Source organism: Oculina patagonica, chromosome 1 (assembly GCF_052425735.1).
Source record: "Oculina patagonica isolate OP01 chromosome 1, crgOcupat, whole genome shotgun sequence".
Lineage (NCBI taxonomy): Eukaryota > Metazoa > Cnidaria > Anthozoa > Scleractinia > Oculinidae > Oculina > Oculina patagonica.
In genome coordinates this window covers 41,728,063-41,743,085 of record NC_135758.1, presented here as the reverse complement: position 1 = coordinate 41,743,085, position 15,023 = coordinate 41,728,063, and the positions used below count along the sequence as shown (strand labels likewise).

The 15,023-nt window shown below is 40.0% G+C and overlaps 1 protein-coding gene across 1 annotated transcript; it reads left to right on the top strand.

The window, feature by feature from the left end:
• The first annotated feature begins 7,248 nt into the window (after window positions 1-7,248).
• Window positions 7,249-14,185, top strand: LOC144631604 (membrane protein FAM174-like). The gene is made up of 5 exons (XM_078490081.1): window positions 7,249-7,422; window positions 9,746-9,954; window positions 11,490-11,569; window positions 12,556-13,411; window positions 13,654-14,185. The coding sequence occupies exons 1-4, from the start codon at window positions 7,362-7,364 to the stop codon at window positions 12,671-12,673; spliced, it is 468 nt and encodes a 155-aa protein (XP_078346207.1). The 5' UTR covers window positions 7,249-7,361; the 3' UTR covers window positions 12,674-13,411; window positions 13,654-14,185.
• The last annotated feature ends 838 nt before the right edge of the window (window positions 14,186-15,023 follow it).

Below are 15,023 nucleotides of genomic sequence, written 5' to 3'. Positions count from 1 at the left end.
TGCATCTTCAGTGTTATAATCAGCAGGGGACGTTAAAGAACCCACACACTCATCGCAAAGAGTAGGGCATAAAGTTCCCGGTGTTGTGGTCTGTTCTATTCCATTCCATGGATTGGGTGGTGGGGTGAGATCATACACATGGACGGATAGCGGCTGCCATAGGCACCTTATATGCTGATGTCCGGTCTCATCCCATAGATTTCGAATTGTGAAGCGCATTGATCACGAGCTTTGTAAATGCGCTATATAAGCACCCATATCATATCATGTCTAGGTTAGTTGTAGGGTAATCAGGATTTCGAAGAACAACAGTTTTCGCGTTACTTGTATATCATCTAAAGTAAATAAAGGTGCTTGCTAATGAAAAGGAATACAAAGGGCCCTAAAGGTAAATATTTACACTCATGTAGGCATGATAACTACAGTAAATCCGATTGGTTACTTCACAATCTTCATAACAGTAACAAAGCGTACATGTACATCTGGTTTGGTTCTGGATAAAGTTCACTTTTAATTTGAACTAGCTTCCAGCAGATGATCTGTTGAGTACTTTCTAACATTCTGACTGACATAAATATACCCGAAACATTTGTTCAAACTTGTGCTCTATTGAAAGTATGTTGCAATTTGTCAGTTTATCTATGAGTTTCAGTTCCGCTTACAATACCTGTTATTTTGCTTTTGAAATTATACGCTTTTATTATATGGCTACAATAGTACGCGCGCTCTGATTGGCTGCTGAGCGGGCATTATTTTCTTGTAATGACCGGGCATTATGAAAATTTTTCTCGGCTCGACGGTTTTTTGAGTTGTGAGTAAAAGCTACTAGCTAGGGGGCAAAAACAACAAAAAAATGCCGACAAAATACAATCTTTTCAATAACTGAAAGAAAAATATAAGCATACCGATACTTCTTTAGTATGAGCGACGAAGAGAGCCACAGAGAGCGAGAGCGAGTTTTACCTCCAGTGTTTCTTCCCTTTATTATACTCTTTTTTGAATAGTGCCTAAAGGCCATATAATAAATAACTTATTAACCTCGTCCGTTCGGTCATTACAGGGGAATCTCAGACCTCGACCTTGATGTATTGACCTCGCTGTCGCTCGGTCAATACATCAAGGCCTCGGTCTGAGATTCCCCTGTAATGACCTCACTCTCGGTTAATAAGTAGTATGTAAAGGGTAATTTTACGACTACAAACAACCACTAAATTACAGCACTGAATATACTCTCTGTAAAACACACTTCTTTTGTCTTCTCGGGAAAATTTCTTGCTATTGCTACCCTTGATTTGCACGCGCTTCACCGTAAAAGCAGAAAAAGCCCGCGTTTGGCAGAGGGTTTGTTCCAAGCTAGTTAGCTGAAAATACCACAGTTTTATGCACTGACATCTGCATGGTCACCGCCCGTCCGGTATTCGCTTTAACACGATACTCCACACCAATGATAGTTACTCTGTCGCAGAAAGAGCAGTGGAACTCGATTTCCCGCGCCTTCTTGTTACACTTACGGCACGTGACACCCTCGCCATTGGAGTCTAAAATAAAGAGCCCGCCACAATGCTTGAGGATTCGCTGACTGTAATTCTGCCACTCACCCAAGCACATTACGTCATGCTTGATGTAACCGCAAGGGCATTTCATAGATAGCGTTTCAAAAGGCATTTTCCTAGAGGAAAGAAATAAAAATCATTTAGACTGGCGACTGTGGGATTAAAAAACGTGATGCATACTTTATTTTCACAGTGTGCTTAAGGTGTTTGTCAAGATAACATGCACAGGCTACGGTCGATACAAGTATTCTTGCCTGGCACCGATGCAAAAAAAAAACATGGAAATTCGGCCTGTGATCGCGAAGTTTCCTATTTTAATCAGCTTCTATGTAGTAGGGACTTGGAAATATATGAAAACCAGGCCAAATTTAGACGTTTGTTCCCCTCTGCGCTTCGGAGGAAGATTACAATTCTGAGCCATTTGTGAATGCGTGATTATGGTGGTCCCTTAAAATAAAGCTACAAGTACCTTAAGGTTACTATTGTTACTAATTTTAGCGACTTTAGCGAGTTGGGCAAAAATCACTAAATTAAGTGCTTGCTAAAATTTGTCTCGGTCAAATTTTATACTCGTTCAATTTAAGTACCCCCCCCCCTCCTCCCCACCCATGGCCCAATGGAAAACAAAATAAAACATAGAGAGTTGACTTGAAAAAATATTCTTTAAATGGATGCTGGTAACATTGTTCTTTCTGGCAATGCAAATGTTCGTTCAATTTCAAGTGAGTTTGTTCTTTTACTGAATATTTATTTCCATCTTAGCTAAATTTTCATTAAAAACTGGTTCACAGGGTATCACTAATTTTTTAAAATTTTTAGAAAATCGCTAAATTAAATAGTCGCTAAATCTTGCTCAGAAAAAATCGCTAAAATAAGTAGCCGCTAACAATAGTAACCTTAAGGTAGTTTCCGGGTATGTCACACGAACTGATAGGAAACAAACATTTCAAATACGGCTTTTTACTTTTCAAGCCTTTTTTTTTGGGGGGGGGGGGGGGGGCTTATTTCAAATTGTATATCAGTTAGGGTACATAAACAAAATAAAGTATACATTTTAATGATTAAGCGCTGTTTGTTAACACATTTTTGTCAATAGAAACAATAACAAGTAACTGTGTTGGGGAATAACTTTAAAAGCGTAAATTGACCTTGTCTTCTTGTTCACAAAATGGTCTTAAATGTCATGATTTACCATCTTAGGAAAGGGGGCTGTAATAGAGAGGGGAGGGCTTATCACAAAAATTGAACTTCCAGAGGGAGGCTTATTAGAGCTTTTATGGTAAGCGTAAAATCTTTAAAAACCCAACTAGCTGAAGGCAGACCAGTTAAAAACCCAACTAGCTTAAGGCAGACCAGTTGGTTAAAAGTCAAAAAGCGTCCCCACGGTGTTGAATTTGGATTGCTCCCGAGGACAAATCTAACCAGTGAAAGGGTGGTTTTTGTACCCGTAATTTCAGATTACAATTCCAGCGCCCTAAACCGCTCGGTCATACTGTTTGTCCTGTTTGGGACAAAACTCGTTTGGGTAAAACTCGCAACAACGAGAAAATCCTCAACGCCTTCACCTTCCAGTTCGCCAGGGTGCTTGGATTGTGCCGGGACTGGGACAGAGGCACCCGCACCAAAACGGCGCTCACAAACACCAACCTCGAGCCGCCCAAACTCAGGTTTAGCATTAAGGACCACAAGAAAATCCAGCCTGGCCAGGTGGTCCTCCCGTGCCGCCCAATCTGCGCTGCCACCGAATCTCCAAACGGTCAGTTATCACACCTTATCTCTGTCATCCTCAACCACCTCGCCGACAGGATGAAAAACAGCACTGAGTGCAGATCCACAGAGGAGATGATCGCCGCCTTCGAGAACATCAACTTGCGCAACGGCCTCTCTGACCTGGTCATTGGCAGCATGGACGTCAAGGCGCTCTACCCCAGTCTGCTGGCGAACGAGACTGCTGCCGCCATCAGGGAAGAGTTCGAAAAGGCGGACATCATGATCGAGGGAGTGAATTGGGCTGAGGCCGGGAAACTGCTAACAATCTGTCTCGAGAAAGAAGACATCAAGAAACTCGGTCTGGAAGAACTTGTCAGCAGAAGGAAGAAAGAAGGAAGACGAGGAAGGAAAATTAGAATAACAACTGCCGAAGTAATGGGAAAATTGTTCCAAGAAGAAGGAGAGAGTCTGTTCTCCCCGCCCCAGCGACTACCGACCAGAGACGAGGAGAAAAAACTGTTCGGCAAAATACTAGAGTTGGTCATCGTGGCCGTGATGAAACACCATCTATACCAGTTCGGCGGCAAGACCATGAAGCAGGAAGATGGAGGACCGATTGGACTAGAGCTGTCCGGCACCATCGCTCGCGTGTACATGCTCCGCTGGGACAGACAGTTCCTCGCCCTAGCCAGAAATAACATCCTTAACCCCCACCTATACTTCAGGTACATCGACGACCAGAACATCGTCATAGAGGCGCTACCGCTGGGCACTAGGTGGAACGGAGAGAAGCTCGTCGTAGTGCCGGAAGAGGTAGAAGCAGACAAGACGACGCCGGCTGATACCCGCACCATGAGAGAGCTGAGGAACATGGGCAACTCGATCAGCCCGATGATCCAGCTCGAGGAAGACTCGCCATCGCAGCACGAGGACGGGAAACTCCCCATCCTAGACCTTAAGGTGTGGATTGAAAAGAAAGAACTAAACGGAACTAAGAAGGAGAAAGTTATGTACCAGTTCTACCGTAAGCCTATGGCCAACCCGCTCCTGATCATGGCAAGATCGGCGATACCAGAGAAGGTGAAGAGGACAGCACTGACGCAACAAGCACTGAGGATCCTGAGAAACACCTCGCTCGACTTGTCAGACAGCAAGAAAGCCGAGCTGCTGTCGGAATTCTCAGCCAGGATGCGAGCGAGCGGATACGGCGCCAGATACCGTCAAGAGATCATCACCAGCGCCATGATGGCATTCGACAGGATGAAGAAAGATCAGGAGGATAACGACCGGCCAATCAACAGGCCGCGCTCCTACCAGGCCAAGGAGAGACGAAAGAAGAAACTGTCGGCTAAGACCCAGTGGTTCAAGACCGGTGGCTACTCAACCGTCATGTTCGTCCCTGCCACCCCCGGAGGCAGGCTTGCAAACATGCTGCGGGAGGTTGAAGAGAGGAGTGGGACAGATCGCGGATGGCGAGTAAAAATCGTAGAAAGAGGAGGTCAAAAGATGAGCTCAAGGTTGATGAAAGATCCCTGGGCAGGGCCGTGCAACAGAGCAGACTGTCTAGTGTGTCGCAGCGCGGAGACAAGGCCCGACAGGAAGAGAGGAGGACCATGCTCGCGAAATAGCTGCTGCTACCTGATAGAATGCCGCGACTGTAGGACCAAGGGGCCAGACACCATCCCCGACAGAGCCGACAGCGGCGAAAAGGTGGTGGGCGAAGCTGGTAAGCCGATGGTCTCTTACTACATCGGTGAATCGGCGCGAAATGGATTCACCCGAGCACTAGATCACGAAGACGCGACCAAGAAGCGACAGACAAACAACGCCCTGGGCAAACATGTGATTGACTACCACAGCGGCCGGCAGGTGACCGTTGACATGTGGATCACCAGCACCCACAAGGACCCGCTGACCCGGCAGGTGCAGGAGGGAGTCAACATCGTCACGGGACTACCAAAATACTCGGGAATGGAGCAACTACAAATGAACAGTAAACTGGAATATTTGCAGGGAGCCGTCCCCCAGACCAGGACCCAACGAGGAGCAGCACAATGAGTTGCGGAGCAACAACGTTATTTTTGCGACCGGAATGATAGGACTGGCGCGGTTCGCCAAGCATGGAAACGTTCTTATTATTTATTCTTATTCTTATTCTTATTTCAATATTGTATATATACGCAAATACGCACAAAGACAAATCACCAGAGCGTAAGAATAGAACTGCGTACATATTCTAATTAAATACTATTATCCTAAGAAACTCAAACAATAAGACAATTTAGACAGCACCTTAGGGAATCAATGTTCATGTGCTATTTTCTTACTTGCCCAGCATATTTAACGTAGTGACTTATATAATATTCATTATCATGTCCTGAAGAGAACCCTGAAGAGGTTGAAAGTTCTAGACGATGTAAATGTAACTTTTTCACGCTCCAAACGGTTGAAAACAAATAAATCTAGAAGAAAATGCATTAAAAGTTCACTAAGCTTTTTAATTTTTTAAAATGTTGTTTCGAACTCTAACCATTGTACTCATTTGTCAGCTGGTCGGCCGCCGCGTAACACAACACCGCTTACTTCTGAGTGTCACGTACGTTCCACTGGTGACCCGTAGATAAATTATTATTCACCTCGATTGTTCGTATCATGAATCTGGGTTGCTTATTCCCCCAAAAGGGGTTTTATGCCCCCAAGAACGTTCAGATAGAATATAGCATTCTTAAGTCTTTTCCAGTATTATATATATTTTTAACAAGCTGTTGCTTTTGTCGGTTCCAACTCGAGGGTGTATTTGCGCCCTGGCGTAACTCGACTATTGTTGCAAGTCGTAAACACATATTACTTCTTTTGTAAGTCCTCCCGGGGGTGGGGGGTACTCCCATATATGGGCTATATAGGTATGTGCCGCGGGATAGGGTATGGTTTTTTAGGTTCTCAATCCTTAAATAGGGTATCATTTTTGCTCCTTTTGACATTGTGTTCCCGGCGTGATCCTTAGATAGGGTACCTAAATTCTATCAGCTTAAATACGTAAAAGCCCAGCTAAACGAAAAATAAAAAGGGATCTTAAACTGAATTAACCGTTCAAGTATTAGTAAAGCGATTTTGCAAAGATTTGTATTTGCCGTGCGTGGTTAGCCGTTATTTGGGTCATCACGGAACGCTTCTCCTCCCCTTGAATAGGGTGTCATTTTGCGGTTTTGGGCCTAAAAAGGGTACCAATTTTCGCTTTATTTATCCTTAAATAGGGTCAGGGTTTAAGAACCTTAGCGGCACACCCCTGTCCGAAATTTATGGGAGTACCCCCCCCCCCCCCGTGAAGTCCTCAAGTCACTTTTGTCCTTTTATTACCGTCTCGTGTCAGCGACTCCCGCGACAAAAAAATCATGTTTGACTTCACACCTAAAGTGAAATTCAGCAATCTAAGTAAACAGGTCTTAAATTTTGTGACGTTTCAAGATCTTCTATTTCCTGGGGCTGGTTGAGTCTTAGACGCCGATTTAGGCATGTTTTGATGATTATTGTAACTCAGGCTGTATTCGCAACATTTACACTCTGATTTACATCATTAAACTACAATAGCAATTCGCAAGTGCCTCTGATAGTTCAATTCCTCAGTGGGTCCCAACCTTTCTCCAACACCGAAAATTGAATCCTTGGTTTGTTTCTATAAATTTGGCTGTTGGGCTGAAACCTCATTTCTACCTGCAATCCAAAAACATCGATTGGTCTTACCTTTGTTGATTGGTTTTGTCAATAGTACTTTGGGCTTAAGCTTTACAGTTGTTCCACTCCAACTTCTTTCAGTTCTCTTCTTCTGGCCTTTCCAAAGCGAAAGTGAAAATAAACTGCCGGAAGTGTCCTAATCGCATAATCGACTCAAGGCGGAAGTAGTTTGGGTTGCCTGTGGTAAAATCCATAATCCGTTGCGAGCTCGATTACCTGAGGGTGAGGGGTGGTTACAAAGCATTCCCAATCGAGTTGTGCATTTTACATGTCGTGGCGTGGAATAATTTTAGCGCTTTTGTAATGTCTTGTGACTTCGGTTATACGACAAGATAGCCTGACGGTTGATAAACTGGTGTCTTCAGTATGAATTCCTGGATAAAGCTGGTGTTGTTGATCTTGTTCATGTCGTTATTTCTTCAGCAAGGTGGGTATGATTTGTTTGTGTCAAACAAATTTGACTGCTATTAAACACGTCCTATCGTTTGCTCGTTTGAATTTTAAATAATTGGAACAAAACCAAGGAGTGACGTTGTAAAATAGTCGAATTTGTGCTAAATGGTTTTTCCAGTGATATAAAAAAATTGTCGCCCTTAAATGAGGAAAACTCGAGCTTTTTCTTCGATCGATTGTTCGATTTCTTTACGTGCGTTAAAAATGAAATTAAATCTTGAGCTTTCTTGAGGAAAAAAGTTCGTACGTTACGTATACATCAACGAATGTCTATAAATTTTAAGTTTCTCAAAGGGAAAATTGTCGACTATGTGAACTTTACGGGAAACTTGAAATTAATATATTTAAAATTTTTGTAGGTATTTCGTGTTTTTCTTTTACAGACAATCGACAAGCTTACATGTAAGGTTATTTATTTCTGTCTGTTTACTTTGTCTTTGTCTTGCACTTCCATTGAAACTTAGCTTAGCAGCATGTTTTCTTTAAGATCCCATATCGCGTGATAATTGCTTTCATTTTATTTGCTAGTTATATATTTTATCCCAAGGTTTTGATCAGATGTAAACATATAGCTGGGGCCAAGACTTGAACTACAATATTTGAAGAACAAAAAAAAAACAGAAGTCATACATGTACATGTAATGTTGTTTGTTCCAATCCAAGGGGTTCTCTCGTATATTTCCTTTGTCACTTGCCATAGCTCTAACATTGTACATTGCCATTTAGCTTGTGAAGAAAACACCCTTTCATTTTTTTTTTTTTTTTTATATATATTCCATTTCAAAATACCCTTACCAACATTGTAAATGGGATGTGCATTTGCCACATATCCCATCTTAGGCCTGGTTCACGCTAGTGACATAACGAATGCCAGTCACCTCGCCCCCAGGGAATCTCGCCACCAAGGGAAGTCACCTCAGCTCATGGATTTAAGAATGAGGAATACACCAGTTTTGGTGGCGAGTTGGTTGGGGGCGAGATTCCCTGGTGGCGAGGTCACCGGATACCCGACATAACGACATAACAGCAAGGTCACTCAAATGCAAAACATGCCTTAAGATGATGTTTTATGTCACCAATGTGAATAACATAACATAACAACATAATTGAAATATAATGACTTAGGTATAATGACATAAGGAAAGAACTGAACTTTTCTTTATGTCGTTATGTCCATGTCATTATGTTGTTATGCCACTAGTGTGAACCAGGCCTAAGAGGAGCCTGGCTTTCCTCAGGTATCCACGTTAAGGAATTTATCACTTGAAATACAGTGAAGCATACCTGAGGAAATATTGGATTTGTCTCTGCCTTGATCTTCTCCAGCAAGTCTGCCTTTTTTTTGTTATCACAGTCTCGTAACTTGTGGAGGAGGACAGGTATGGGGGTGGTGGAGGAACCAGGATTAAAGGCAGTGGGAACTCTGCAGGAGCTGAAGGGAGAGGGGACAGGAAGTGGGATTCCCAAGATGGCACAAACCGGAAGAAATTGAAAAAATGCAAAATTACTCAATATTTTACAAGAGGGAAACCACCATTAGGGGTGAACCCCTGAGGAGGGTGTGGGAACCAGGAGTTAAAGGCACAAGAAGTGGGAAGCTTACTTCTTATACCCCCCCCCCCCCCACCTCCACTAATTAATGTAGAAGGGTTAATCCATTTGTGCCTATGCATCCAGGGACATGCATGTATAATTTAGAAGATTTTCATGAAAGTAATATTCTTACTTGCCAATCTCTTGAAAAATTGAATTCACTAAGTGAGTAGCTGCTGTACCCAGGAAAATTTTTTTCGAAAAAGGTCAATCAAAAAGGCAGCATAGGGCTGATGTGGACCTTTACAAAAAATGTTACTACATGAACAGCTGTAGTAATAAATAAATTGGTGACTATTTGGTGACTTCACCCCTGTTGCCAGTTGAGGGCTTTCAGAGAATGCGGACATGTTTAGAACAACCTTAGTGTTAAGGGAGATGTCCACAGTAACTGGAGATGCTCATCTCTGGAAGTTTTACTGTTGTGTTACTTAAACTAGCATGTTTTCATGTGTTAAGTATGGTCAAAGCTAGGAGAATCTTCTGTCGTTGCCATTATTTTCATTGTCAAGCTTATAGTGTTTATAACAATTCTTCTTATTGATTGCCTAACATTTCATTTAATTTCAACTCTGAGATTTTGTTCATTCTTCAAGATAGTACTATTTAGTTGTTGAATTTCTTTATTTTTATTGTACCTGTCCACTTGGTAATGTACTGATTGCTGGTGAAGAGAAATAAGTGTTAAACAATCTTGTACACAGATGTTGCCTCAGGTGCTACGCCAAATGAGACTAGTACTACCAAGGCCCCAAGTACAACCACACAAGCAGTAACTACTTCAACAAATGGATCACTTACTTCAACTACTCCAACAACTTCAACAACAGCTTCCAGTAATGTGAATGTCACTTTTGGGCTGCCAGAAGGAGAAAAAAGTTCCAATGGTATGCTGGAAAGATCATTATATGTGGTACGTAACAACCTAAAGTTGGCTGCTTACAATCTTTATTGTCAATGTTATCTTACTGTGCCGGCTTATGTACCCCATGCTGCTAAGAAGCCTATAAATGAAGTCTCAATCTGTAGATTTTAAGGTGGCCCACCGCCCGAACCTATCTATTTACAAAATGGTTCCTTTTTGAGTCACACTTTTTGGCAGGAAATATTTCACTGATTTCTTCGCATTTTTGCATCCTGAATGAAAACTGTTTCAAATCAAAGAAAATGTTATCTGTGTAAAAGGGTGGTAGTGATTTTGCCTAAAAATGGACTTGGCCAAAACATCTGCAACTTTTTGGTGTAGGTTTGTTTACATACCAATAAGTTAAATGTATTGTCAGTATTTTTTTGCTGGCTTTTGTTTTTTTTTTTTTTTTTTGAGAAATAATGTGTGCAAAAAACTTGGTTTTTCCTGTAAGCCTCTAAAGACTGGAGAAACAGGGTTTTCGGCATACAGTCAACTCTCTCTTAACGGACACCTCTATAAGACGGAGGCCTCCATAAGACAGACACCTGGTGATGGTCCCTGCCATTTTTCAGTCATTTTTCTGTAACCAAACTCCCAATAAGACGGACACCTCTCTAAGACGGACAACGGACACTTTTAAATCATCAATGGACACTTGAAAAGTGCTTTTTATCATGTTTTATTAGTGAAAATACTTCCAAACTTCGTATCGACCTAAAGGAAAGTTAGTCAGCGCCCTAAGGACACGTGTAAACCAAGCTTACTTACCAAAAACAATGATGTTTTAACAGATTACTTCTCTGTTTACGTGTATGGACACTAAAGAGGTCATTTTCTACTTACAGTATTACAGTTTGTAGAAACTCTCAATTTTTGCTTTAACAAGCATGCAGATATGTTCCTTTTATTATTTTAGTCTTGTTGCAGTTAGCAAAGGTTTGTTGCATTGTGCAAAGGTTTAGCTTTATTATCTCAGAATTACTGGTGTCATGTTACCTTGACTCTCTACAAGGCCGACACCTCTCTAAAACAGACAGCTGCGGCCGGTCCCGACGGTGTCCGTTTTAGAGAGAGTTGACTGTACATTATTTCTCAAAAATGAAGCTTAAACCAGCGAAAGTTAAACCAGGACATTTTTTTTACAGACATAATCAAACCCACATGCAAAATTTGAAATTGTTATGGCCATGTCCATTTGTAGGCGAAAATCACCTCCACCTTTTTTTGCCGAGCTCTTCAATTATTGTCAGATGTTTACAAATGTGTTTGAAGTGGTATACAAGGTTTGTAAAACTGGTCTGTACTAATAACTGGCATTCAACCATAAATAATACCGGTATGTCTGCCTGAAATAACAGTTTGCAAGGATATTGAAATGCTGACTGCAAAAGAATGATAATTATAATTCCAACCCTGGCCTTACCTTAAGATCAAAATGTTCTTCACTGTAAAAAAAAAAAAAAAAAATTTAAAAATATATACAGTATACATATGTTCTTCACTGTTGATGTCACCTTTTATTTAATTTCTCTTTGCAGGCTATTGGCATTAGTGCACTTGTTGCAATTTACTTTATAGTTCGGTGGATGAAAACAAAAGGCAGAAGAAAAGCCAAGAAGTAAGTCACAACAATTTATTTATTTATAAAATACAATGGGATGTCATTGGTCAAAATGAGTCATATTGGTACATGTATTTTGGGATTCCAGGCCTTTTTTTTATTAAAAAGCCCTGTTACACTTTGAAACAATTGCAAGAGATTGAGGAATAATAAAGCCCCCCTCCCCTCCTTCGTTCCCCAACAAACTACTGACCCTCACAATTCCATGATTATTCTCCAAACTTAGCTTTGTGGGAAGTAATTAATATTAATCTTTCATACTTTAATTAGTTATTGGTAGCTTCTGGCTGTGTTTATAATGTTTAAACCCAGTTGCACTATTCAACTTTTTAACAACAAGTTTACAAATGTATTTGCATGCCCATTTAGATAGAATGATGGTATTACATGTAAATATTATAAATATAAAAAATACATAAATAGTAAGATAACAGAGTAAATTTTAATCTAAATAATTTATAATGATCATTGTTTTCTTTTCTGAAAGGCTTGAAAAATAAAGTAGCCTAATCTCTTACAAACAAAAGGATCTAACTCCTTACCCTTCATGTGATTACAACTAAGAATAATCTTCTTCTTCTTCTTTAGTCTTCTTATTTCCTTGTGGAACATAAGTCCGATATCATTGCCTTCCATCTGGTCCTATGTTGGGCCACTTTCTTGACAGCAGCCCAAAACTAAGAGCAATAAACTAGATCAATTCAAGGAAACGTGGGCTGCTTTGTTGTAGATGTAATAATTATTGTCTTGTTGTACTGTCTGTTTTTCTGATACTTTGATGCAAAGTTCACAAATGAGGAGGTGAGATTCATTCTCTACCTCATTACATGAACAAAGTTTACATATTTTTAGATGTTCTGGAATTTTTTGGTATACAATATACAATGTACAATGTCAACCAGTTATTTCAATTCTTAAATAATTCAATTAAGTTTCAATCCTTATTTAATTATGTTAAATATTGTTATCATTTTTTTTTCTAGGTATGGTGTTATACATGGTACAGGAGAATTGGAGCTTCAGCCATTAGACAAACACATGGACGAAGACGAAGAAGACATGACATTGTTTGACGTGAAAGATGCTAAACGACCAAGATAAAGTACAGTCAAAATAATGCTTCAGCTTTATAAAGAGATGTAGAAATCGCAAAAAAATCTGTGCAAAAAGAGCATTTTGGAAATATAAAACTAAGCCCAGTTGTTAAAAGCAGAATGGAGCCTACCCAGTCCAACATTATAGTCAAAGTATAATATTTTTAAGAGTTTTTTTGCCCCCTTTGAATTATCACTTAAACTCTTAAGGTACTGTACATGTATACGTATTGTATTTTAATTTGTGTTTAGGTTGGTCTCAAACTTAATTAACGGCTAAGGAAAACACAATTTAAACAGAAAAACTAAACATTAAATGGTTATTATTTAAGTCTTAGAACATCCAGGCCTAGATGTGTGCAAAGATTACACATTTTGATGCAAATACTGTGTTACAAGTAGTCCTAGAGAGCTTGTCATGTACATACTCTTTAGCTCTTCATGTCTCTGTCTTTTATATTGTAAATGTAAAATTAAGAAATGTATTGTGATTCCAAAGTCTTGACTTCCCAGATAGATATCAGCCAGCGTGTCGATTGCATACATGTAAAGGATATGTTATATTTGCCCAAGGTGTGTGAATTATATTTTTGAGGGGCAAAAACAGCATTTCACCAATTGGTGCAGCAAATGAGTAGAATAATTATTGTTATGAACATGGGAAAATATAATCTATATCTTTAGGCTGCTGTGTAATTTTTGTTTTATCATAGAGATAAAAACATGAATTATACACCAGGGCCCGGTTGTTCAAAGCATGATTAAGCTAATCCAGGATTAGCGTGGAATTTGGTTTCAATTTTATATAATTTCGTTGAGGTTTTCTGTTAATATTTTCTGTCCCACAGTTTTGACATGGACCAATCTCAAACTTAACAAAATATTAGCTTTGGGAAACCCTTTAAAACAAGAGAAATTGAAATCCTGATCATCTTTTAATCCTGGGTTAGCGTTAATCTTTTTTCGAACAACCCGGCCCTGGTTGAGGAGCGGCGCTGCAGCAAAAGTGTCTTGCCCAGAAACATAATGCAGTACCCCAGCCAGGGCTCGAACGTGGACCCCTTGATCTGGAGTCCAGCGTGCTCACTATTAGGTCAACGCACCTCCCCAAATTAGCATGATGAAAAGAAAACAGGAAGGGTTCTCTGGTAATGCCGTCATGCAATTGTTTATTGACCACTGAGGATGGTAGGAGCAGTACCACTCTTGGGACTGCAGTATTATTCAGAGTGATGCACACAGTTTTCATTTCCATTTTACTTTGAAATTAACATAATACACAGTGATAATGTTTATTGTGTTATTCACAGTGTTGTACACAAATCTTTATATACCGGTACTTAAATATTTTAGAATTTTAAAACGATAAAAGCAAAGGTGTAAATGAAAACCGAAGACAAAAAATAAATAGATAAGTAGTGTAAAGTTACATGAACTTTGGTGTTATTTTTCTCCAGTCAGACATAATTTGCTGGTTCTTCTTTTTCACTGATTGTGAAAAAAACAACAACAACAACAACTGTTCAACAAAAACTGGTAAACAGTAAAACTAGATTACACACAAACGTGAACAGAAACCTTCATGAGCTGCGTGGTACTTGTAAGGAAAAAGTTAATGAAAGTGTCCAAACAAAAACCAGCATTTTCATTTTGACTAGACTGGACCGTGCGAGTAGGCCTAACTATAATATATAATGTAATTACTTAGAAATTTCTTTGGAAGGATTGATACAACATATCCTTTTGATATCAAAATCAAAACTCTTCCCCAGCAAAAGTTTACAATTGTGTATTTAAAAAGTATATAATGTTATTGATGGAACCTGTAATTATCTTGGTTTGAACTGCAGTTCTCGAAGCATAGTATTTAAATAATAAATTGCGTTGTTGACCTCGCTCGTTAATTGTGTTGTTGTCCCCCTTTTGTTAAACCCAAATAAACAAAGAGAGGTGTTAAAAAGGATTCCACCTCTTCTTTGATGCCCCGCAAACCGGCTTAAAGAAAATAAATGTTTGATTTACGAAAGCTAAATTATTGACTCGACCACTCTTACCCTCGGGAGCTGGCCGAAGAAAACTTCGCTTCGCGAACTGAGGCTTAACTCGGGTACTTTTAACCCGGATACTATCGGAGGGACAAGTATCCGTAAAAAGACTTTTTGGATGGTCGAGTGATAGTAGTACAAAACGCAAACTTCTTGCTCGGCCGTTATATTAACAAACGTATTTTTTCCAACAACTTGAAATGTCTTCAATAGTGCAGTAGTCTCAAATGGAGTGCGGGTGAATTGTGCGAGTGAATGGGGTACTCCCATATATGGGCTATATATTATGTTTTTTTGCCGTAGGGTAGGGTA